Consider the following 23,350-nt stretch of genomic DNA (forward strand, 5'->3'; position numbering starts at 1 on the left):
TCCCAAATACAGAAACAACATATCTGTTGATTGACCTCATGCTATCAAGTCACGTTGCCAATCCACATCCATAAAACGCTTAGGTTAGTGCTTGTTGTCTCTTTGAGCTAATTATGTTTTCATAATATAGCTCAAAGTCAGATGTACCACAAAGATAACGAATCACCCGTTTTGTTGTCATTGTGATGGTCCAAGTTTCGCCTAACCATTTAACGAGTCAATCGGATTAGTTTGGCGGCGAAAGTCGAGGAATCGTATTTTAAGGAATGTTAGTCGATGGCGCGGAAGTTTTATCGACAGAAGTATGAGGGCATCTTGTAATTAGTATCGGTCCCATAGAGCTTGCTTATGCGGAAAATTGGAGCAAGTAGTGCAATTTTCTTCTTGGTGGACCGAAAATTTGTGAAGGCAACCCCAACCAACCCCCCCCTCCTCTCTTTCCTTCCCTCACCGTGGACAACTCCCTCAATTCTCTCTCTCGCTCGGCCATGCTCTCCCTCTCTCGATCATCTCTCCCTCCCACTCGGTCTCACCCCCCCTCTCTCGTCTCTCTCCATCTTGCTCGAGCGAAGGAAGAAAGGAAGGGCTCGCGGGTGGCGCAGCAGCTCGTTGACGATCATCATTGTACGTGTATTCGAGTTGAATTTCTAACTCTTTGATTTTTGGTTTGTCGATTGTTCTTGCATGTCGTGTATTCGAGCTAGATAGTTGTCCTCCAATGTTGGGTTTGCGGATTCTGTGGTTGAATCGTCACGAGGGACGATGGATGATGGTTGATCGCATGAGAGGTTCGAAAATGGGTTAGTTATGGGTGTGACAAGCGTCCAATTTGCTTGCATGTCTTAAATTTTAGCGGGATAGACTTCCTCGATGTTTGGGTGAGCTGAATTGATGGTTGGATCATCGCGAAAGGCGATGGATGGTTGCTAGGCGTGGATGACCCGAAGCGAAGACGTGGGCGTGAAAGGCCCGGAACTGGTTTGCATGTTCCATACTCTTGCTAGATGAGGTGCTATGATGTTCTTTCTCCAAATTGGACATATATCTACTCAATACTTCCACTGCTTGAGCAATATTTAGACGAGTACACACCATATCATATATCAAACTCTCAATTAGACTTGTATATGGGGTTGTTGCCCACTCTTCAGCATCATCTTCAGTGTTGGGACGCTAGGTTGAAACTTGTGAGCGTGAAGAGTATGACCCGCACCCTAACAAAAGACTCGACCAAAGTTCTTCTTTAGATGTTTCCAATAAGTCTTTTCATGGAGAACCGTTTTCTATAACTCAGGTTTGGACGAGCACGATATCCTCCTTAGGCAATGCCATATAGGCACAAACCCATTTCTCGAGTCATGACCATGACTAAAACGTCTCATTTTTAATCATTAGACATTGAAAGCAACATAAAGCCCTAAATTTTTCTTCCTCGTCATTGATCTTGCGAGTCTCATTATGGGGCCCACACATTCAATGGTCATGGCCAATAACGGTACAGGTCCGACGTATTTGTTACCATTATGGATGTCGTGTTTTGTCACTAATATTTGTTCCCCAGGCGTCCAGGGCTGCAGCTAAACCTCCTCTCCCCAAGTGCATTAGCTGTTAACCTTAAATGCAAACCCAAGACCCTACACTTTGCACAATCGAGTCTCATTGTCATATGTTCTCTAGTTTCTCCGATCCCCTCCGCACCACAGATCTGTTTACAAAGGGCTAAATGCCCCCAGAAAAACAAAAGAAGAGTATGACAGATACCAAATCTAACCTAAAGTCACAATGTCGAGCTAAGTCATATCGATCACTTTGCTATATCCTTAAAATCGCTATCCATTGTTTGGTTTGCATTGCTTTCATGTACAGCTTTACCTTTTGTTGACACCTAAAACAATCCAAGAAAGCTCGTGACAAGCACGTGAGGGGGCAATAATCGGTTACCGGAAGGAACACTGAAACAAAGTACGTGCCGATCAAAAAGGGTGCCACGTGTTAGGATAAATTCTGGCGCCACTTCCTTCCCGAACAAGAAAGGCTCGCGGAGGAGGGCCATGATCGAAGCGGTTGCTAAAAGATTGACGGTAATCCCCACGAGGTAAAAAGAAAAGGCGCGAAAACTAGGAAACCGTCATCCACGTGACTTATGGAAAAGGGTAAAGCGTGGGGCCGAAGGAAGAAACCGCTCGGCAGTTATCAAAGAGTCTGCCTATAAATACCCCGTAGTAGCAACACACAAAAACACACAACAACAAACACAAAAGCACCTATCTTTTCAACTACCCCTTAGTCTTTAGTCTAGCCTAGCCATAGCTTTTCAGATTCCCGTCGTCGATTCAATTCCGGCGAGTTTCATATCCAGAGTCGGGTGTCGTCGATTAAATTCCGACGTCTGCTCACTAGGTTCGATACCGTCAATTCAATTCCGGTGTTAAACCCTTCGCCCATCTTGTCCAGTACCGTCGATTCAATTCCGATGTTGTGTCCTATAATCCCCCGTCCAATGATGTTGATTGAATTCCAGCATTGTGTCCTACATCATTGCCCGGTCCTATCGATTTAATTCCAGGATCGTGTCGAAGTTTGCCACATACTTCTACTATTGCGCGTATTGAATTGTCGAAGTTGTTGAAAGTCTATAACACGCATTTTGTGTTAATAAAGACATTTACTGCATTTGATACTCTCTGTCCAAAATCGACCCAGAACTCCTTTTCGAAAAACGAACGGATTAAATTCGATAAAAGATTATAGCGTTAGCAATATCTTTTGGGCTATAGTCATTTTGGGCCTAGAACCCATAACCAAGATAGCCCGGTCGAAGGATTTCGACGCGCAACACCTTTACAACGTCCTTCTTGCCTAGCTACCATTATTTCATTTGCTAAGTCGTTAGGTAGCTCGTCGTTTGTAATGTCTTAACAACATAGTGTATACGAAAGAGTTGTCGGGTATAGCATTCGTTTCATAAGAGAAACAAAGTCCTTGTTCCCCGATCCTGTCCATAGTTCTACCACATTGTCATATGCTCAATCGACTAAAATGACAAAACAATATGAGTCAATGAAAGGTGGTTCTCCATCGAATTCCATCTACTACCCTAATAATGTTTCGATACCAGCATCGGCAATATACGGGGAATTAGGGTCTGATTTCAAGGGCAAGAATCTGGCACTTATCGGCGGAATTCAAGCTCCACGTGAATCCTAGCTTAATATAGCTTCGAGAGCCCAACAATGGATCAACAACCACGTTCGTTAGGCCATTGTCCAGCTATGAGATCACATGGCTGACAAGATGAGGCCAGAAAGTTGGTGTGGCAAAAGGATGATAACGCTGCTCTCTCGATCGTGCACGAGCGCATTAGGCATGCTTGTTTGATATTCAAAATGTCTGGACTCATCAAAAGTCAAAAGTAACGTCTTCCTTTCCCACTAAAACACCAGACGTCGCTCAAATTAAGAGGTCATGAAAAATTTGTATGAAAGCTTCGGGCGCTTCAAATTGAGAAAAGTCAACGCGCGTGAGGCCGCGAGATTTGCAAACCGTCGAAAGTCAAAAGTGAAAACCGGCTCTAGACAAACCCTAGATGATTAGAAAATGACACTGCACATCTTTTACATTTACGCAATCCCATCTATGGGAGAACTTGTAGAAACGAGGGAAGCTTGAGATAAGCGATAGTAAATACCATATCATGAGTATGCCCTAGGAAATCTAATGACAAGCAAAGGGAAATACAAGGACTTTGACTCGGAACCTCTTATCTTTTTTATACCATCTTTAGGATATCATGTTAGAATTATTTTTCTATCTCATCATTCCCACGAAAAATCTTCTATTCTCATATCACTATGGTTTGGCTATCGACCACTTCTTGACAACCTGTGATCTACGATTAAGATACTTGGGAAACTCAAAAAGATGGTCCTTGCCAATATAGTCTTGGGTTCATATCACGAAAAACCTCAAACTGGTACATCTATGATAAATTTATCCAAAATTTCATTTTTTACCACAAAAAAAAATCAAATTGATACATATGTGACAAATTTAACCCATACTATTTTTTTGACTACCTAAAATCCTAAACAGATACACATGTGATAAATTTACCTTAAACTAATTCTTTGACCAAGAAAAACCTCAAACTGGTACACACGTAATAAATTTACCCTAAACTAATTTTTTTACCACAAGAAACTCCAAATTAGTACATCTTTGATAAATATATCATATGTTAGTTTCTATTCAATTGGGTTAATACCACGAAAAAATTTTTAAAATTATACATTTGTGACAAATAAGGGATAAAAACTCCAAATCGGTATACCCATCATATGTCATGTGTTATCCAACTTATCAATTTGCACATTTTAAATTATCATGTTACGGTTAATATTCTATCTCATCGTCCCCGTGAAAATCTTTTATTCTCGTATCACTAGGGTTTGACTATCGACCATTGCTTGACAACCCGTAATCTAAGATTAAGATTCTTGGGAAACTCAAAAAGATAGTCCTTGCAAATATAGTTTTGTCGTACTTTTCGTGGTATTGGTTGCACACCGCACCTAAGAAGTCCAAGAGTGAAAACTACCATCTCATGACTATTTGCTTCGAACAAATGATGGGGACAGCTTCTGTCATCTGACATATACATCAACAGTATGATGTGCAGAATTGTGGTTAGGATGATTTATCAGCACCACATCTTATTTAAAACTGTTGACTATTCTGACATTACTTCTGTGTTGTCCCATCTCATTGGGCCTGAGAAGCACTTGGCCTTGAAAAACCATTGCCAAGCATCAATACCAGAGAATATCTACCCAATCTTTGACTTCACTTTACTTTTTTTGGTGATAAAGAGCCCAGGTTTTTGCCTTTTGGTGCACATACTGCCATATTTGGAGGAAGGTGGGGACTAAGCAGGTGCTACTTCTGGGAATCATGCTCGAGACTCAAATAAATATCTACATCTTCTTGTAATGCTCGAATCTGTCAGAGCTTTCTTTTTCTTAACTTGTTCTTGTCTTGCCTTAAATCTGTCAAATGTTTTTGGATAAAGCAGAATCTGTCTCAGGAGAGACCAGGTGCCAACACCAGGAGAGCCTTGGCTTTTGCACGCTAATGAACTCCAAGTTGACAACGTGACGATTTTTAATCAGTTCCTTCTCCGTGTCAATCCAACTCCAAAGCTCTCGCAGACTATTCTACGATTAAACTGTCGTTGTCTGCATCGTTGGTCGGTACCATTCAGGAATTCGTTCGAATATGTCTCATCGCGGTTGCCAGAAATGAGCTGGAGTTTCAGATTCGAACTCTCTTTTTAGTCTGTTTGGCGTTGTGTTGTACTTCTTGTAATTTGTGATCATCCTTGTGGATAAGGAGAATTATTGCTGATGGGATATTAAACTCCAAGTTGACATTAGTTCCCATATATTTCACCAGTCTCATTGGCTTTTGTTGAATAAATTTCGCTTATGTTTGGATCAGTCCATCTAGTTCTGTTGATCCCGCACCCTAAAAACAAAAAAAAAACACAGAAACCACATGGTCCGCCGATCTTGTTGGATATTACTTGAAGCTCCTTATTTGCTAGAAATAGCTGTAATATAAAGATATGACTGTTCAATATGTAAGCCGTGAAAATGGCACCCCGACATCTCCATAGCTAAGATTTAGAACCCAATAATCGAGAAAAGAGAATTTCACACCTAATCTGTACTTCGACGTCCTTGATGCGGAATTAAGGATTATATATAGAATTTTAAGCCGCAAACCCTCTCATCACAATCCTGGTTTTATTCGGCTCACACAAGCTAGCCTCATATTAGACTAATTATGAACATGTATATCTTACCCTATTAGTCCAATTTCGTAAAATGGTAATTACAATGCTCGCGTGAGAAAAACTCTTGCACAGTCTTCACCCAAGGTTTCATTTCTCACCTGTATCTTCGAATGGTGCATAATCGCCATTGGGTTTGGGCCCAACCCATGGGTGTCATGGTTTGGGCTCATCCATCTCTCAGCACAAAAAGGAGAAAAGACTAATCAAACCCAGTAAATGTACTCGAAAATTGACCTGATCAAACACTGCGAAGCAAAAATCCAGGGACTTGCATTTCCATCTGTCCCTTCCAAAACTTCAGGGAGGCAAACATTGCCCACGAAAAGAAATGAAAAACTAAGATCGCAAACAAGAAGTCACTACTACTCTATTCGAATTGATTCGGGGAGGAAAATCGCGAGCTCACACCAAATTAATCGGCAATCCAAGGACACCGCCATCAAAAGGTTCGGAGCACCCGCCGCAACGAACATTCAGTCGGGGCATCATAGCTGGCCTTCTTTTCCCTGCCATCGACGCAGCAAAAAAGGAAAAAAAAAATTGGAAGTTGCTTAGTTAGATTAGCATGTATTAGCCAACCATTTGGAAGAACTTCCAAACTACATTACAGGCGCGATAGGGTTAGATGACGGCATACCTTCGTCCCCATGCGGAAAAAAAAAGAAAGGTCCCACTCCAAATCCTCCAAAAGAAAATCAACAGCTTAAATAAACCCTAAATTATGGAAAGTCGAGTCCTCATCAACGCATCTTCACCGGGCAATGCTGGAACTTCTCCAGCAATTCCGGGTCTCTCAACCCAACAAGAAATTGGGCCAAAGCTTCAAGAAACAGACCCGCCTGGTACACATTGGTTGCGCTCATTATATCCGCCAGCACGCTCTTCCTCAGCCTGTTGGCATCCAAGAAAACGCCCGCCAAACCCTGTGTTGTGGCCGCCGCGGCCTTCCCTAGCACCGCCGTCATGTCCTTGGTCTTCTCGCCGGACGCTCTCGTCCACTGATCAGCCACACGGTCCGCGAGGCGGGCCTGCTCGGCCTTGGCCCGGTCCCACAGGGCTGGCACCATCAGCCGGACCCCGCACTCGATCTGCTCGATCCGGGATATCGTGTACTTGCTAGGGTTCTTCCACGCCGTCAGTACCTGCCACGGCCTGCCCAGAAGGTGGTTGCAGTTTTCTTCAAGAAAGACGCCGGCGCATTCGTCGTCGCTGTCGTGGTCGTCGTTTTCGAGGAGCGAGCGGAGGAGGGTGGTGAAGATGTAAGGGTGGAGGTCGCCGAGGAAGAGGAAGGGCCTCTCGAGGGAGTTGCGCCACGGAGGGTAGAGCAGCTGAGGGAGCTGGCAGGAGGAGGAGGATGCGGCGAGGTTGAGGGCGGAGTAGTAGGACTGGAGGTGGCGGTGGAGGGAGTGGACGGCGGAGGACAACTGGGTCGACGTGGACGAAGAGGAGGAGGACAAGGAGTCTCGGAGGAGCGGGAGGAGGGTGCCCTCGAGGGCGTTGAGCCACTCGACATGGAAGTCGGCGAAGCGGCGGGTTTTCTTGAAAAGGTTGGCTGTGTGCGACAAGATGAAAAGAATCAGAGAGAGGATTCCATGGCTAGGGTTCGGGTTAGTCCTTTCTTGAAACTTACAGAGAGAGAGAGAGAGAGAGAGAGAGAGAGAGGTACCTGCAGATTTGTGCATGTTGAAGAGACCAGAGACGAAAATGGAGTCGTTGCTTTGACTTTGAGGAGAGATCCAAGGGGAGAGAGAAGAGAAGGAATTTGGAGACGAATCTGAGGAATTCTTTAGTTGGGAGGTAAAAGAGAAGAAGTTTCACCTATTTGAAAGCTGCAAATGGGCGGGCATCCAAGATAGTTTCGCGGGTTCGGCTCAAGGCCCGTGAAGTGATGATGCCCGAAAGCCCGCAATAAGGCTACCGGATTTTTTTTTATTATTATTGTTGGTCTTTTGCCCAACAATAAAGATTGTAAAACCAAGTATTAACAAAGAGTTCTTCAATATAGCTTCTAGAGGAATAAAATCGCCATATGCTTTCGGTATATAAATGTGTGGAGAACATTAAAGACACCCAGAAAGCTAGCTCTATGGTATCACCATTGCCATACATACCGCCCAACAATTACCATCACAAATTCATCGAGAGAGAGATCGAATACAGCTTCGTTCGAAAAAATCTTGATTTATCTGGATATCGCATAGCTCGCGAGTCGTAAATAGGAGAATAAGAGATGAAAGAAGGGCGATAACATCGAGATCTTTGCTTTGTCTAACCAGAAACTCGAACGAGTACCTACCTAAGGTGACCAAATTGGATGGATACTGCAATGTTTGCATGCCACTCTCTTTCTAGCTTCATTAAGTAGATTCGTCAAGTTTATGTGACTACCTAGTGTAGGATGATGGTTTTTTTTTTTTTCCCTTCATATTCCCATCAATTAGAGTTATTTTAAGATTTGTCGACTTCTATTTTTGCTTGTCAAACGTGGAAGAGGCCTTAAAGCAATCTTTTCCTGGGAAAAATACAAAAACTTCAACTTCAATCTTCCACTTGCAGGACATAGGATCAGAGCTTCTGACCGAGCCGCAAGACCAACATAACGAGGTTAAGATTTGAGAGCGGTCGGTGCGCGCGTGGCAATTAAATAGGGCGGTGGGAGTACAGAAAAATTAAGATATAATATTTAATTGAGAGATCAAAGCGTTCATCAAGCACCAGTGGTCTAGTGGTAGAATAGTACCCTGCCACGGTACAGACCCGGGTTCGATTCCCGGCTGGTGCATTGAGTTTCCATTTTTTCTCTCTCTCTCTCTCTTCAGCTCTTATTTCTTCATGTAACTTTTTTTGCTTATCTTTTTGGTTTCATGGTGTGAGAAATTTTTTTCTCTCTCTCTCTTCAGCTCTTTTTTCTTCGGTCCAAACACGGAAAAGTAAGATCGATGTATGGAAATGTTCCGACGGAAAAGAGTTCGGGATTCAACCGTCCTAAAGTTTAAATAGCCATCATCATGCAACATACAATACAATCATGTGGAAAGCTAAATTATAAGAATGTACTCGAGTTTGAGACCGACTGCTCGATTTTCAGTCAAACATCTTCTCCTACTTCGCCCAAAGAGCACGTGCATTAGCCTTCTTAGAGGGGTGGACACACTTGCTCTCTGGCTTTCTGCCACATTCCCTCCACTCCAGTGGGATAATGCATGTTTCGACAACGGAGATAAACTCCTCACTTGAGCCCTCCCTGTCGAGCAATTCGACTTGGTTAACTTGATCATGTCACCACAAGGAGATCATGCGGGTCGGTATTCAAAATCATGATAAAAATGAAGAGAGAATCGAGACTTACTCCTTGTTGGAACTACAGATCTTCCAATTTTAATTTGGTGTGAACGTGAGTTTTCTACATTTTCGAGAGAATTATATAAAAAGTTATAAACCTACTGCACTTTAACTTAATCAATTTTAACCATTTCAATCCACTTTTTCTCTTTCTCATCCGTCTCCACCCTCTAGGATTCCCAGCCGCCACTAGCAAATTTGAGGGAGAGAGAAGGACCTCTCTCTTTCTCTCCTTCTTCTTAGGTAGTTTTACTTTTCTATCTCTTTTTCTTGTTTTCCTCCCATTTGAGAGTTTTTCTCTTCCGATTTAGTCTAAATCTAGAAGTTTCTCTCTTCCATTTCAAAGAGATTTCTATCCCGATCTAGTCTAGATTTTAGGTTTTTTGCGTGCATGTTTTCGGGGTTTCACTTTTTCTCGGGTTTTGTTGGTGAACAAGTTTAATTTTGAAAAAGATCGGAGGAACTTCATAAAGGTTTCGCTTTCGCGGGTATTAGATCTATGCCTATTCAATATTTTTACTCTGTTTAGTGATGGTGTTGGGGACACTAAATATAGGTGTGCACCGCCTAAAGGTAAAACCATAGCATCAAATAAAGTTCTCAGTGTGTGCTCATTATCGAAGACAAATTTAGTGATAGGTTGCCGATTTTGGTGTGAAGAAGTTATAGGTGTGTTCTTTGATTGTATAACCTATAATTTTATTCTGATGATTTGTTTTGTTATTTTGAGCTTGTTCTATTTTGAAATTGTTTGGGATTTATCAAGGTTTGAAGTTATGCTCTTTAGAGCGAGATGTTTCTCTCTTGTATGTCGATAGAGGAAGTGAATGAAATGTTACATTGACAAAAAAAGATTCTACCAATTGAGTCCTAAAAAATATTTTGACACTTAGAGTGATTAAATTTTAACCATTCAATTCTACCAATTGAGTTCTAAAAAACCTTTTGACACTCTGCCAATTGAGTCAATTAGGCCGAATTTAGTAGGAAGTTGCTAACGTGGACGAAGGATGTCCTACTTGCCACGGCTAGTACCGACGTGGGCAATTTTTATAAATTTTTTAAACAAATTGCATTTTATTTTATTTTTTTATTTTATTTTTATCATGTTGTACTTCCGATGCCGTCGACGGAAGAGTCGAAGGTACAAAAGTCGGCTCTTATAGTCAATGTAGGCCCAATCCAAAACAAGTCTACGGCCCATGGTCCGTTTGAAATTGTTGGCAAACCAGTCCGTACGTTCTTTTAAATACGTCAAGACTTCCCAACCTCAGTGAAGTCAAATTGGGCATGCGGATTTTCTCCTCTCGTTTCACATTGATCATTAGATTTTTCAAACGCTAGTGTCGTTCCGGCTTTCAACGCTACGAGAAATTAAGGAGAAATTATTGTTCAATTGTATAAGAAAAAGTAAACAAGTGCAGTTCGTCTCTTGTTAAAAAAGAAATTCTTATTATAGATCGATGAACGTGGCCCCATCGTAGCATAAAAGCTCCGCAAAATGCGAGCTTTAATTGTCCTTCGAAGGGCAGGGCAAGGTGGACTTTTATTTCAATGATGCCGGATTGAATTTGCGTCACTAATCTTGCGCTTAGTTGACATTGACGCGACATGAATTTCATGCATGAACAGTTACCAAAGAGGGATAAGATATTCTTACAGCAAAAAGAAAGGGGACAAAAGTAGGAAACAGAGAGGATGTATGTTACATGTCAAATGATCATCATAATGACATATTCACGTGATCATATTTCGAGACACTTGAGATCAGTATCATCTTAATTTAGAGAGAATTATTCAAAAAACTCTTAAATTTATTGTACAATAGCCAATTCAGTTCTAAACTTTTTAATTTGACAAATTTAATCTCAAACCTTTTGATGATTCGTCAATTTAGTCGTTCCGGTCAATTTTTGCCATAAATCACCGATATAGATGATTTTTGCAGTTCTTTTAAAAAATTTCTGAACTTTTTTCTTTGCTCTTCTTCCTTTTCTTTCCTTTCCTTTTTTTTTTTTTCTTATTTCCCATCTCTGGTCGTTGGGCCTTGGTAATGGCTCTCATCGGCGTCAACAATCTTACGCCGACCGGTCATGCGAAGTAAGACGACCGATGGCCACATTAACGAATTTCAACTAAAATGATCGGAAAGATTTCATTGGCAAAATATCAAAATGTTTAGGGAAAAATTCAAAAAAGGACCTGAAGTGATCGCATTTTCTCAAATAAGGGCCCAGAGTGAACTTCGTTTCAAACAAGGGCTTGAAGTGTTAAAATTGTTTCAAAAAAGGGCCTAATCGAAGGGCATTTATGTCATTTACTCTTTGATTTTTTTATATTTTTCTTTTTACCTTTTCTTTTCTGTTTTTCCCCTCTCCTCCGTCCTGTTCATCATCTCCCCAAGCATGTCTACTTCGAGGGGGACTCGCCGACGCACACATCAATTTTTTTTTTCAACAAAGATCAGCATATTTTCGAGACAAAAACGACCAAACGGAGAAGGTACCAACCGGACGATTAAGAGTCGATTCAAAACCACCAGCCATGAAATCAGCCAACCCATTAATAAAACCTTCATGTTCGAGAATCCTAATGTCCTCGCCGCTACCGTTTCCACTCCTAAAAGAAGCGGTTCTTGCGATCTCGGCCATGTGCCTTCGGTTCAAGAGCTTGTTTTTCCCATGAGCGAGCGCGCTGGAGTCGAACCCACCATGGCCGATTGACTTCAAGCGGCGAGAATCGAACGCCAAAATGGGATTCAGCCACAAAGATTTGACCTTTGAAGAAGAAGAAGAAGAAGAAGAAGGGGGAAAAGCATTAAAACTTGGTTGGTGAACGACAGTCGCGGAGTTGGGCATTTTGGGTAATGTGGGAACAGAGAGAGCAAAAGCTGCGGATTTGGTTGCGATGCAAGGATCGCAGATGGAGGTGGCGTTGTCATTGGGCAGCAAGTAGCATCACGGCTCATTCGGGTCACCGAGAGCCATCAAGCTTAGCAACATAGAGCAGCCACCAAAGCCCAACGTTGAGAACGACGGCGGCCGCGAAGTGACCGGAGTTTCACGGCACCCATGCGGCGACTAGGAGGTGTCGGTCTCATTGGATATGATCAAGATGTTGACATTGCCTGAGATGACACCACTAGTTTGTGGACGTGGTGACCGGTGTCGACGGCGAGAGAGGAGGCTCCGATTAGTGAAGGCGTAGGTGCAGGTCTTTCGGTGACATCCCCGGGAAGAAGACGTGCTGGGGGAGATGATGAGTAGGACGGAGGAGAGGGGAAAACTAGAAAAGAAAAATATAAAAAATTCAAAGAGTAAAGGACATAAATGCCCTTCGATTAGGCCCTTTTTTGAAATAATTTTAACACTTCAGGCCCTTGTTTGAAACGAAATTCACTCTGGGCCCTTATTTGAGAAAATGCGACCACTTCGGGTCCTTTTTTGAATTTTTTCCAAATGTTTAGGCCTAAATTAGTGAAATTGAAAAGTTTTAGTATTAAATTAGCCGTTGTACAATTGCTTTAGGACTTTTTGAACGGCTATCCCTCTCGATATATGTATGCTTTTTTGTTGATTTGTGTATGTTTCATTATATTTGGCCGTCATTAAGATCTTGACTTATTAAAACCGTGCTCTCTTAATGATTTTATGCGTGCAAGGAAGGTTTATGTTTATGATCATTATCTTGCTATTAGACGAATAAAAATCGATCAACCTCGACAGGACATGTTCATCTGTCCAACCGCCCATCATTTGAGCAAACAGAAAGATTGCGTTTTTGACGAAGAGAAAGATTAGCGTCCCTTCCCAACCAATTTTGCGTGTGCCGAAATGAAATTATGAAACTTTCTATTGGTTTCGGATTTTGTCCTGCGGCCAAGACAAAAATCTCAATGAATGCTTTTGGTCGATTTCGTTTCTCCTCGGATCCGCCTGATGGAGATTGAACCTGGACGGTTGGACCGATCGTACGCACGCGGCAGAGCATGAATGATACCTTCGGAATCCAATCTTTGGCCCATTTATTTCCGGGTACGAAAGGAAACGGTAGTCACGAAGCTCCTCGAGATACACGCACTTCCGAACGAGACCCTACACGAACATAAAAGATTTCGACTTTCAAATTCAAAAACTTAAATTGTTTGGCAGGAAAATTCTAAATAAGAACGTAAAGTATCATTATTTTCTCAAATAATGAGCTAAAGTGAATCTTATTTTGAATATAGACTTGAAATGCTTTCAATATTTCAAAAAAGAACATTTTAGTCATTTACTTTTTCCTTATATTTTTTTCTCTTCCTTTCAAAGTCCGATGGAGACCCCATGATTCTCGTCCAGGATGACGACTCTAACCAAGACCCGAGTTTACGGCCTCCGCCCCCACCTCCACCTCCACCTCCTCTCGTTGTGGCCCCAAAAGCAAGAAAGCCTTGCTGAAACGGTGCGCCATAGAGAGGAAGACGCAGTAGAAGCTCGAAATGCTTGTCAAGACCTTCAAGCCCATTCCTTTCGCCCCTCGTCAAGGCTCTCGACTTATCGAGTCACGAGGATCTGTTGCACCGGCTGGGCGAGGCCAGCAAGGAGGGGGGCCCTCTCCTGGTCGAGGGCTGCACGGCTCGCTCTTTTTGAAACCGGAGATCGGTTGCGCAATTAAGTTGCCGTGCAAGGCCTTGTCAAAGTCCTTGGGAAAAAATGGAGAAAAAAAGAAAGAAAAAAAGAAAAAGGAATTAAAATAAAAATAAATAACAATAATGCCCTCGACCATGCCTTCTTTGAGATAATGTGGACACTTCAAGTCCTCATTTGCAATAAGGTCCACTTTAAATCCTGATTTGAGAAAATAAGAGCACTCCAATCCCTTATTTGATATTTTTCCTTGTTGGGCGATAAGGATCCACATGCATATTAAACCCACATCCGCTTCATACCTAGGTGAAGGCAACATGTCACTTGACGTAAAATATTTACCGCTTCAAATCCGTAATTTTTCGCGTAGTGTTTGATTTTATCTCAATAATACTTAACAATATTTGATAGAGCTAAATCCACACATGCTCCGTCTATCATAGCTCGACCAGTCCTTTCCCCGGGGCACGATTGGCGGAGGATTAGTCAAAATTGGGCCATGCTAACGATTACAAATTCGAGGAATTTTTTTTGTTCTTATGGATCAATCAAATCAATAACTACTCCAGAAATCGTGAGATTGACTAAGGAATTTCGTAAAATGATGCTCGTTTTCCTCCCCGGGTTTCCCACATGTTCGGAACATTGTGCTAGCGTCGTTTCGCGTGCAATTGGACTGTGTCTTCATTTGTCCCTTGATGGTGCTCGGGATTGGCTGCAACTTGCAAGTTAAGGCCAAGACAATGATGGGACTATACTAGTATTTAATTTGGAAAAGATTTATTATTTTGAGCGAATTGACAAATATGTCCGTCTATTCGGAATACGAGGATGTTTGGTCTTGGAGCTTGTAATTTTGTGGAAAAGGGACGGTCAAATTGTCATGTGCTCGTTTAGTTATAATAGACTTGGTTGTATAGCTTGAATATCTTCCCAGCATTTAATTAAACGTGGGTGTACTATGAAAAGTTCAAATATTTTCTTATGTGTACATAGATAGTTGGAAAAGAATAATGAAATTCAATTAGGCTCGACCAGCTTAGCATCGGCCTACTCGAACTTCACTTGATAAGATACTTGATTATAACCGAGCTCGACTCAAAGTAAAGTAGAGCGAGTACATTTCAAATGTTCATCGAATCAAACTCAAATTATTTGTTCATACATGGAAAACGTGAATTCTAGAATATCAAATCAATGAGATCAAGCTTTTGAAGACCAGACGAATGCGAGTCTTGATTGGCTATTACAGATAAAGTATAGGGCCAACGAAACCCATGAAGCGTGGATGCTCAACGTCCTAACCATGGAAAGCTATCAAATTAGTCTTAAAGATATTGTACAAATGCTAATTCGGTCCTCAATTTTCAATTTTGTCAATTTAGTCTCAAACCTTTGCGCAAAATTTCAATGCAATCCTTTCGGCCAATCTTCACAAAAAAAAATCGCTAATGTGGCAACGTGCCGTGTAGGATGACCGATCTTGAACGGCCCGCCACGTCCATCGTTTCCGGCAAAAATTAATCGGAATGACCACATTGAAATTTTTCATACAAACATATATGATTAAATTGGCACAAACAAAAACTAAAAAAAGAAGAAGCATAAATCGAAAGTTTAGAACCGAATGGGCATTAGTACAATAATTTAGGATTAATCGAGTAATTTTGCCTTCCTAATCATGTGCTTTCCTTCATTGATTGTACGACTTGGACGTGGGCAAACGTCATTATACTACATAAAATGACATCTTTCGAGAAAGATATAAGGAGTGTCCAATAATTCACAACATTAAATAAGAGATAAATTAACAAAAGCAAGATCTAATGGAATTTTTTTTTTCTGGATCGCATACGCAGAAAGCAACAATCCATAGATTGCAGGATCTTCCGAGAGATCTGACCCCCCGAAGATGGCAAGCCAGACAAGAAGATGAAACGCCCACATGACAGCGACCAACAGAGGAATCGAATCATTCGGTACACCATACAAATTGCATGTGGACTAGACACAAGACAAAGACCCATGATGGTCTCCCCTTTCAACACCAAAAGGAGAGAAAGGGAAATTCCAAAATATGTCTAAATAACGATAATACGAGTTTTGGCGATCGGCCGCCAATCGTGCTGCGATGGTATGATAAATCTGTTCTTGTAGAAGGAGGGAGTTGCTATAGGTTATACTAAGTTGAGCTCGAACTAATGTTTTTCTTTTTTCTTGTCATAAGGAAATTTTCATTTCACTTAAAAGAAGGGTAAATGTCATCAAGAAAAAATCAATCACAAATCGTTATGATTCGGTATAAATCTGAAAAATAGATCAACTTGGCTGCAGCAACTCCCTCCTTCCACAAGACCGAATTTGCTACAATATCATATCATAATCGGCAATCGATCGCCGAAACTTGCATCATCATCGATGATGAGCACACAGAAAAATCTTCATCTATAGTAACGGTTTTGCCAAACCATGTATGGTACTGGGGACGCTAAACTTGGGAGCTCTAGCTAATGTTTAAAACAAGAATTTCTTTTCAATGCTCGAGCTTCCCTCAACTACAATGGCGGTCCCGGCTCATCCATTTGAACATGATCTGATGGTAGATTGTGACTTAAGGTTTGCACGTGCATGAGTTTATTAAAGTATCCTACATTTTTATTATCTCTTTTCACCTACTAGCTCAAGCATTAAAGTTGGAAATTCTAATAGGTAATCGAGTCATCCATTTCAACATAGATTGACTACAAATTTTTGAAGTCGAGCATTCTCAAATATTGGGGAAATTATCCGATCAATTTTAAATCTATTGTACGGATCTAAATTTAGTCATAATATTTTTAATTCTGTCAATTTAATCCTCAATCTTTGCGTGAAATTCGATATAATCCTTTCAATCGATTTTCTCTAGAAATTGTTGACGTGGCGGTCCAGTCATTGTCGGTTGTCAAAATTGGAATTCCATACAAAGGGTTAGGACCAAATTGACAAAATTGAAATGTCTATAACTGGATTGACATTCGTACAATATGTTTAGGACTGATTAGGTTCTCGTCAAATGTGTTGGGGTATGATTCACATTTCCCATTGATAAGAAGGCATGTGGGTCCCGCTTCGATGGGGTCTTAAGGGGGCGGCGCCCCTGGACACGAGAGAGATTTTATATTTTGAACCCATATTTTTTTCATTGGTAGTTTGGGCTTGAACTCATGAATAACCACCACTATATATACTCTTTTTCACTTATAATTAAATGATGTAACGAGATGTTCGATATGCTAATTATAGTGGAATCCTCTTTTGGACGTAGCCCTAATTTAAGGGTGAATCGGGATAAAATCTCGTGTCTTGATTTCTCTTTCTCTTTTTACGCTTTACTTCGTTGTAATTGTGTGTCGAATCCTAACAAAATATTGAGTGTTCGTGGAGTGAACATCGATTTATAATTGCCATTTTGCATGAGGTCTCTTCTAGGACTGGAATTCTGTTTTATGTTTTTACGGACATACTTGATAATTTATATACGCTTGCGTACGGTTGGAGCCAAGCATTTAACGCTGAAAATTGTTCCCTCCCATTTGGCTCGATCTCTTCTGCATCCTTCTATGCTTGGCGCAAGATTTATGGACATTTGAGAACAGCAAATCAAACACCACCAATATCACGCGACCATTGTAAAATTCCAAACAATCATTCGTACAATGATAATGATGTTAGTACATAGGAAATATTATTGGGAAGGGAAAAAACCACCAAAAACCCTAAACTATGTCTCTTGTGACACATTTACCCCGAACTTTTTTTTGTATCACCAAAAACCCTAAACTTATATCGTGTGACAGATTTACCCTCGGTTATGTTTTTGTCAAGAATCACCGTTAAATATTCTACGTGGCGGCCGACGTGGATGAAGAAAAGTATAGGGTTCTGATGTGGCGTCCACCTGGATTAATGAAAAAGAAACGACCTGGTTTTCTTGGGTATGAACAAAACGACGTCATGTTCTTCCTATATGTCGTTCTTCGTCTCTCTCGTTTTGGGGGTTAGGGTTCTTCGCGATGCTCCGTTGCTCTCCATCTCTCTGATTGCTCCACCGAAACGATGACGAAAGCTCGATTTCTCCGGAGGAAGGAGTTCGACTTCGGGCTGAACTCTCGCGATTCCCCTTTGCATCTCACTTTCCGCTCGATTCGTGGCTGAACTCTCTCTTCCACGATCCGGGGTCTACGTTCTTCTTTGATTTTTCTAATCTTCCATTGCCCCACATGAAGTAGCTGGATTCGGTTGTTAAAGGTTATCATATTTTTGGCCCTCTTTTCGATTTTGTTTTGCGTTTTCTTCATCGATTTGGGTGTTCCTTGATTTCCTTGTTAAGCTACTATAATGGTTTTGAATTCCCCCCTCGCTCTTTCCTGATTCATTTGTTGAATGTTCGGATGGTCGAACTTTTGAGTTGTTCCGCATAATCTTTGATATGCTTTTGGCTATTAGTGCATAAGATGCGTGTGATTTCTCTCTCTGCATATAGAGGCGATTGCTACCTTCAAAAGCTAATAGGTCTTTCTTTACGGGTATAGTTTTTCACATTTACGGGTTGTTCGAGATTTCGCAGCAATTGCTCCAACTGTCTAAAACTCCATCCGTTGGTTGGCTCGTTATCGAAGCTGTATTTGCTCCATACGAGACTCACTCGTTTCTAGCTCGGTAATTCTAAGCAAATAGAGTTTCTGAAGTGGTTGTGTTGTTTTTTTTTTTTTTTTTACCTCTATTTGTTGACCTTTGATAATGCGGTCGCATTGGGTCTTAAGCATGTTTGCTTAGGGAAAACTAACTTCTCGAGTTCATATTACTTTAGAACATGATATATTGTTAACGTAAGTTACCTTGTCTTTGCGGGGAAAATTGAGGAGTCTCTCGGCTTTAAGTCTCCCACATGCAAAAAGATGGTACAATGTATAGATGGAATGACAAATATAGTTGATATTGAAATAGTAGATGACTTTGAGGTGGAAATTCACAATGGAGCCGTGGGTGCTAGCCGGGGTGAAGTTGAGGTTGGGTTTGAATCAAGCAATAAAGTTGGGACTGAACTTCCGGTTAGGGTGCACGGCGGGGCTTGATTATGGGAGTGCTAGTCAGAGTGGAGTTAGTGAGAGTGATGATGGACTTTGCTTTGAGAGTGATGATAGTGAGAGTGATGATCATGAGATTGATTTATTAACTTGGATGTGTGATCAACACATTCTATCTAGAGATGAGGAAGGGATACATGAGGTAGAGATGGTAAGGGATGCGACATTTATTGTTGATGCGGGACAAGAAGACATGAATGAGACTGAAAATGATGAGGACAACGAAGCCCATGAAGATCTTAGTCCTCCTAACTCTAGAGATGAGGAGATATGTCACCAAACAAGGGCTTTGACTATTAGATATGACCCTGGTTGTGATCATAGAGAATTGCAATTTCAGTTAGGCATGAGATTTGAGTCTCATACTCAATTTAAGAGGGCAGTCCGGAAATATGCAATCATGAACGGCTACAACATTGGTTGGAAGAAAAGTGAATTTAAAAAGATGTATGCGAAGTGTGTGAGCGGATGTGAATGGTCTCTTTATGGCAGTTGGTTGAACAAAGAGAAAACATTTGTCATCAAGACAATTGGTGAAGACCATACTTGCCCTAGAAGTATGAGAAATAAAAGTGCATCTTATGTATGGCTTGCGGAAGAGTTCTTGCCTAAGATAAGAACTAATTTGAAATATCTTGCAGCACAATTGCAGGCGGATGCAATGGAGATGTGGGGACTCACGCTCAACAAAAGAACCTGTTATAGAGCAATTGCCAGAGCTCTTAAGATTATTAGGGGTCCATTTGCCGAGCAATATAAGTTATTGGCATCTTATAAAGCTCAATTAAAGCAATCTAGTAAGAACAGCACATTTCATGTTTTACTTAGACACCCACAAAACATGTTCAAGAGATTTTATGTAGGCTTCGAAGGGCTGAAAATGGGCTGTCTAGAAGGTTGTAGGAAAGTAATTGGACTAGATGGTTGTTTTATTAAGACCGTAGTAAGGCGGATACTACTTTGTCTTTGTTGGAAGAGATGGAAACAATCGAGATGTTTCCGGTTGCATGGGCTGTTGTTGAAGCGAGAGACACAAGACAGGTTGGACTTGGTTCCTCAAGTTTCTATTCTGAGATCTTCAAGTAGGTAGAGGTGATTGTTGGACCTTCATTAGTGATCAACAAAAGGTAGAATGAGTCTCCAACTTAATCGGTTCCTTCATAACTATTGTTGAATTATGTCTTAGCTTTATTAATGCATTTCAATTATGCCTTATAGGGCCTTATTAGTGCGGTTTCTTCATTGGCTCCTTGTCTTGAACATAGGAATTGTTCAAGGCACATTTATGCAAATTGGAAAAAACTATACAAGGGAGAAACATTTCGAAATTACTTCTGGAAAGCTGCATATGCTACATACGAGGCTGAATTCAACATAGCAATTAAAGGAATGAAGGAGGAGTCTGTTGATGCCTATGAAGACTTCATGAGACAAGGGCCAGAGCACTTCTACGGGGCATTCATAAAGGCTGGGCGAAAATGTGATGCCATCGAGAACAATTTGAGTGAGACTTTCAATGCGTATATCTGCAAGCAGAGAGAGATGCCAATTGTTGATATGTTAGAAGCGATAAGAACGACTTTGATGGTAAGAATGTATGAGAAAAGCCAGTTGATGGTGGATTCCCGAGATGAATTGTGTCCAAGAATTAGGGGAAAGGTAGAGGAAGCAAAGATGAAGTCCAGGTGTTGTGTTGCCAAACCATGTATTGGGGGAAAGTTTGAAGTTGAAGTTGATAATGATCGATTTGAGGTGGATTTGAGAGGGATGACATGTACTTGTAGGCAATGGGATATCTCGGGAATACCCTGTAGCCATGCTATCTCGTGCATCAATTATATGAAGCATGAGATTAATCAATATGTTGATGATTGTTTCAAAAAAGAAGCTTACGAAAGATGCTACCAATTTCCATTGCCGACGTTGAGTGGGAAGAAAATGTGGCCATTGTCCATTGAAGAGCCAATATTGCCTCCGCCATTCGGAAAGCTTCCGGGGAGACCCAAGAAACAACGCAATAAGCAAGGTGAGAATATTGAGAAAAGGACAAGAAAGGGGAAGGCCATGGTTCATCCAAATACTAATCCAAATAAATTGACAAAAGTCGGGGTAATCATCTCATGCTCAAACTGTCATGACTCGGGACACAATAAGAGAACATGCCTCAAGCCTCTAGCACCAACACGCATTAAACCTCCGGTAAGAAATAATGGAGACAAAGAAAACTTACATATGGCCCAAGCCTCTAGTATCAACATGGCCTCGTGACGATAATTACTGTAACTTATACTTACTTTTCTATGCGGGGTAAAAAGGGAAGACCAAGAAAACATCCGAGACCAGCCATGGTGAAAGGGACATCTACCGGACAAGGAGATGCTATAACACAAGAATCTGCAAGTCAAACCCACCATGTCTCAAATCGGGCTTGTAGAACATGTGGAACTCAAGAATCTGCATGTCATGCCCCATGTTGAAGCATATGTGAATTCCATCCAAATGTTCATAGCTAAAGAGTAGTTGCTTATTCTTTTTTGGTTTTAATTCAAGTCTAGCACTAATGTAGAATCTCGTTGCTTGTGTTGTAACTAGAAACAAAGAGTACAAGCAAGAGTTCCTTTTTTGATGTAATCCAAGTCCCTTTTTGGTTGAACTGGAAGAGTTCCTTTTTTGATGTAATCCAAGTCCCTTTTTGGTTGAGCTGGAAGAGTTCCTTTTTGGTTGTAATCAAAGTTCAATACTAACTATGACTCATTATCCAATTGTGGGTATGCTAATGTGATTAGATTATTTGTGTTGTGCCTCGTTACATGAATGAAATCGATGTTTTGATGGTGGCCGCAAATTATTAGTCTTGCGCACTAGTTCATTACCTGCTGCTTGTTCTTTTTAGTAATCCAAGTTGAATTGTAACTCTTACTTTGGGTAATGCATGAAGAGAAAACTAGCTGGATATTTTTGTGGGAAGAAGAGACTTTGTAGCGTTGTAATAATCTAAGTTGGTGGAATCTCTTTTTACGTGCCAACTTGGTTGCTCATGTCCAATCGGATTTTTCTACAATGGCAATATTACTATATGGACAGCTTATGGAACACATTAAACACATAAGAAGGACAACATTGCTACAAGGTATTTAAAATAGATATGCAATATATGGAACAAGACATCTATTATTGGAAACATTGTAAACAGTTAGAGCTTGGATTTGCTAATACAGTTGAACACGGTTTCACTTTTTTCGCATCATATCGGTCTTCCCCAGCATCTACCCTCCACCGAGATACGTAAAAGCAAAAAAAAAAAAAAAACAGAAAAGAAGAAGATAGAAAAACAACACCACCATCTCCAATCCAACTCTGTTGTGTTCTTTTATCCTTCTTCGGTAGCAGCATTGCACACATCAGCCCTATAGATACAACTAAGCCTCTCAAAAAGATTTTTTCCTTTGCTTTCAGTTGAGATGCTCCCACTTGAATCTTGTTGCTCTGTCGCTTACTCCATTATAGCTGCATATGGGTTACGTTTGGCTTGCACGTAAGACATGCTGCAACAACCATTCCGAAGTTGCTTGATTTTCTTGAGATATACCTATTGACTTCTGTTTCTCTTCATTCGATGAGACACCGTCTTTAGGAGCAGCTTCTTTCCACCTTTAACATGTGATTATCCTAAAAGAATGAATAGGACCTCAAAAGCAAAGAAAATAATTGTTGAGCTATATACTAATTAAGTGAGAAGAACATTAACATGGCTAAACAAAAGGTTAAACTAATATAACGTGTTATCTCTTTGAAGTAAGCTCGAACAGGTTGCAACAGTGATTAACAAGAAGTGCACTATCCAGAGCAACAACAATGTCAAATTAGGAAGAAACTTAAATTTCAGAGTTCGGAAAAATTTCAACATAGTAAGTTGGTACTATCTTGACTTTAGTCTGAGTTCTACTACCCCAATACACCTCATAAATCAGAACTTACTCTTGTTGTTCCAAATTAGGAAGAACTTTTCAGCGTTGCATCTATGTCGAGTCCCGCTATTGAACTTGTCGTGATGCATCATTTTGATTGCGAAAAGCTGTGGGAAATTTAAACAGAGTAAGTTGGTACTATTAGTCAATGTATGGTGTTAGTAAAATAAATTTTAATAGATCTAGTCAATAAACAAAGCAGCCATTTCAAACGACAATGTACTAAACTGTTTTAAGATGTTTTAACTTTAGCAATCACTTTGATGGGGTCACCGATGCACAATGACTTTTTCCACTGTTTAAAAGGGATGTATAGAATAGATAAATATCAATTCACCAAAGTCAATAAGTTATACATATATTGTGCAAGAAACAACCAAATTTTCATTTCATAAATTGCACAATGAATAGGGATCACATTCAAATTTT

The 23,350-nt window shown here is 40.8% G+C and overlaps 2 protein-coding genes and 1 non-coding gene across 4 annotated transcripts; 2 read left to right on the forward strand and 1 right to left on the reverse strand.

Annotated features, from left to right (window-relative positions):
* Nucleotides 1-6,030: 6,030 nt before the first annotated feature.
* Nucleotides 6,031-7,692, reverse strand: LOC115737061 (protein INAPERTURATE POLLEN1). Of its 2 annotated transcripts, XR_004014973.2 has the most exons (4): nt 7,610-7,692; nt 7,521-7,564; nt 6,492-7,406; nt 6,031-6,360 (listed from the first exon to the last, which is right to left on the reverse strand). XR_004014973.2 is itself a non-coding variant. In XM_030669016.1 (3 exons), the coding sequence occupies exons 2-3, from the start codon at nt 7,534-7,536 to the stop codon at nt 6,595-6,597; spliced, it is 828 nt and encodes a 275-aa protein (XP_030524876.1). In that variant the 5' UTR covers nt 7,537-7,564; nt 7,610-7,692; the 3' UTR covers nt 6,425-6,594. The 2 variants fall into 2 exon arrangements, 1 of the variants encoding a protein (XP_030524876.1); XM_030669016.1 differs by lacking the exon at nt 6,031-6,360 and having other exon boundaries at nt 6,425-7,406.
* An 873-nt stretch (nt 7,693-8,565) lies between these two features.
* On the forward strand, nt 8,566-8,636 carry TRNAG-GCC. Its single transcript has one exon. It is a non-coding gene; the product is annotated as a tRNA-Gly (tRNA).
* A 10,180-nt stretch (nt 8,637-18,816) lies between these two features.
* Nucleotides 18,817-21,416, forward strand: LOC115737020. Its single transcript, XM_048285462.1, has 3 exons — nt 18,817-19,849; nt 20,040-20,080; nt 20,172-21,416. Exons 1-3 carry the CDS (start codon nt 18,817-18,819, stop codon nt 21,219-21,221), a joined length of 2,124 nt encoding a protein of 707 aa, XP_048141419.1. The 3' UTR covers nt 21,222-21,416.
* Nucleotides 21,417-23,350: the final 1,934 nt, after the last annotated feature.

The sequence above is a fragment of the Rhodamnia argentea genome, chromosome 9 (genome assembly GCF_020921035.1).
Source record: "Rhodamnia argentea isolate NSW1041297 chromosome 9, ASM2092103v1, whole genome shotgun sequence".
In the NCBI taxonomy this organism is placed as follows: domain Eukaryota; kingdom Viridiplantae; phylum Streptophyta; class Magnoliopsida; order Myrtales; family Myrtaceae; genus Rhodamnia; species Rhodamnia argentea.

Bases quoted from the DNA above. Each gene is read 5' to 3' on its own strand.
- LOC115737020 (XM_048285462.1), top strand. From the start codon at position 18,817: ATGACTTTGAGGTGGAAATTCACAATGGAGCCGTGGGTGCTAGCCGGG. The intron at 19,850-20,039 runs GTTGTAGGAAAG...ATCTTCAAGTAG, and splicing joins GAAAATGGGCTGTCTAGAAG to GTAGAGGTGATTGTTGGACC. The intron at 20,081-20,171 runs GTAGAATGAGTC...TATGCCTTATAG, and splicing joins TCATTAGTGATCAACAAAAG to GGCCTTATTAGTGCGGTTTC.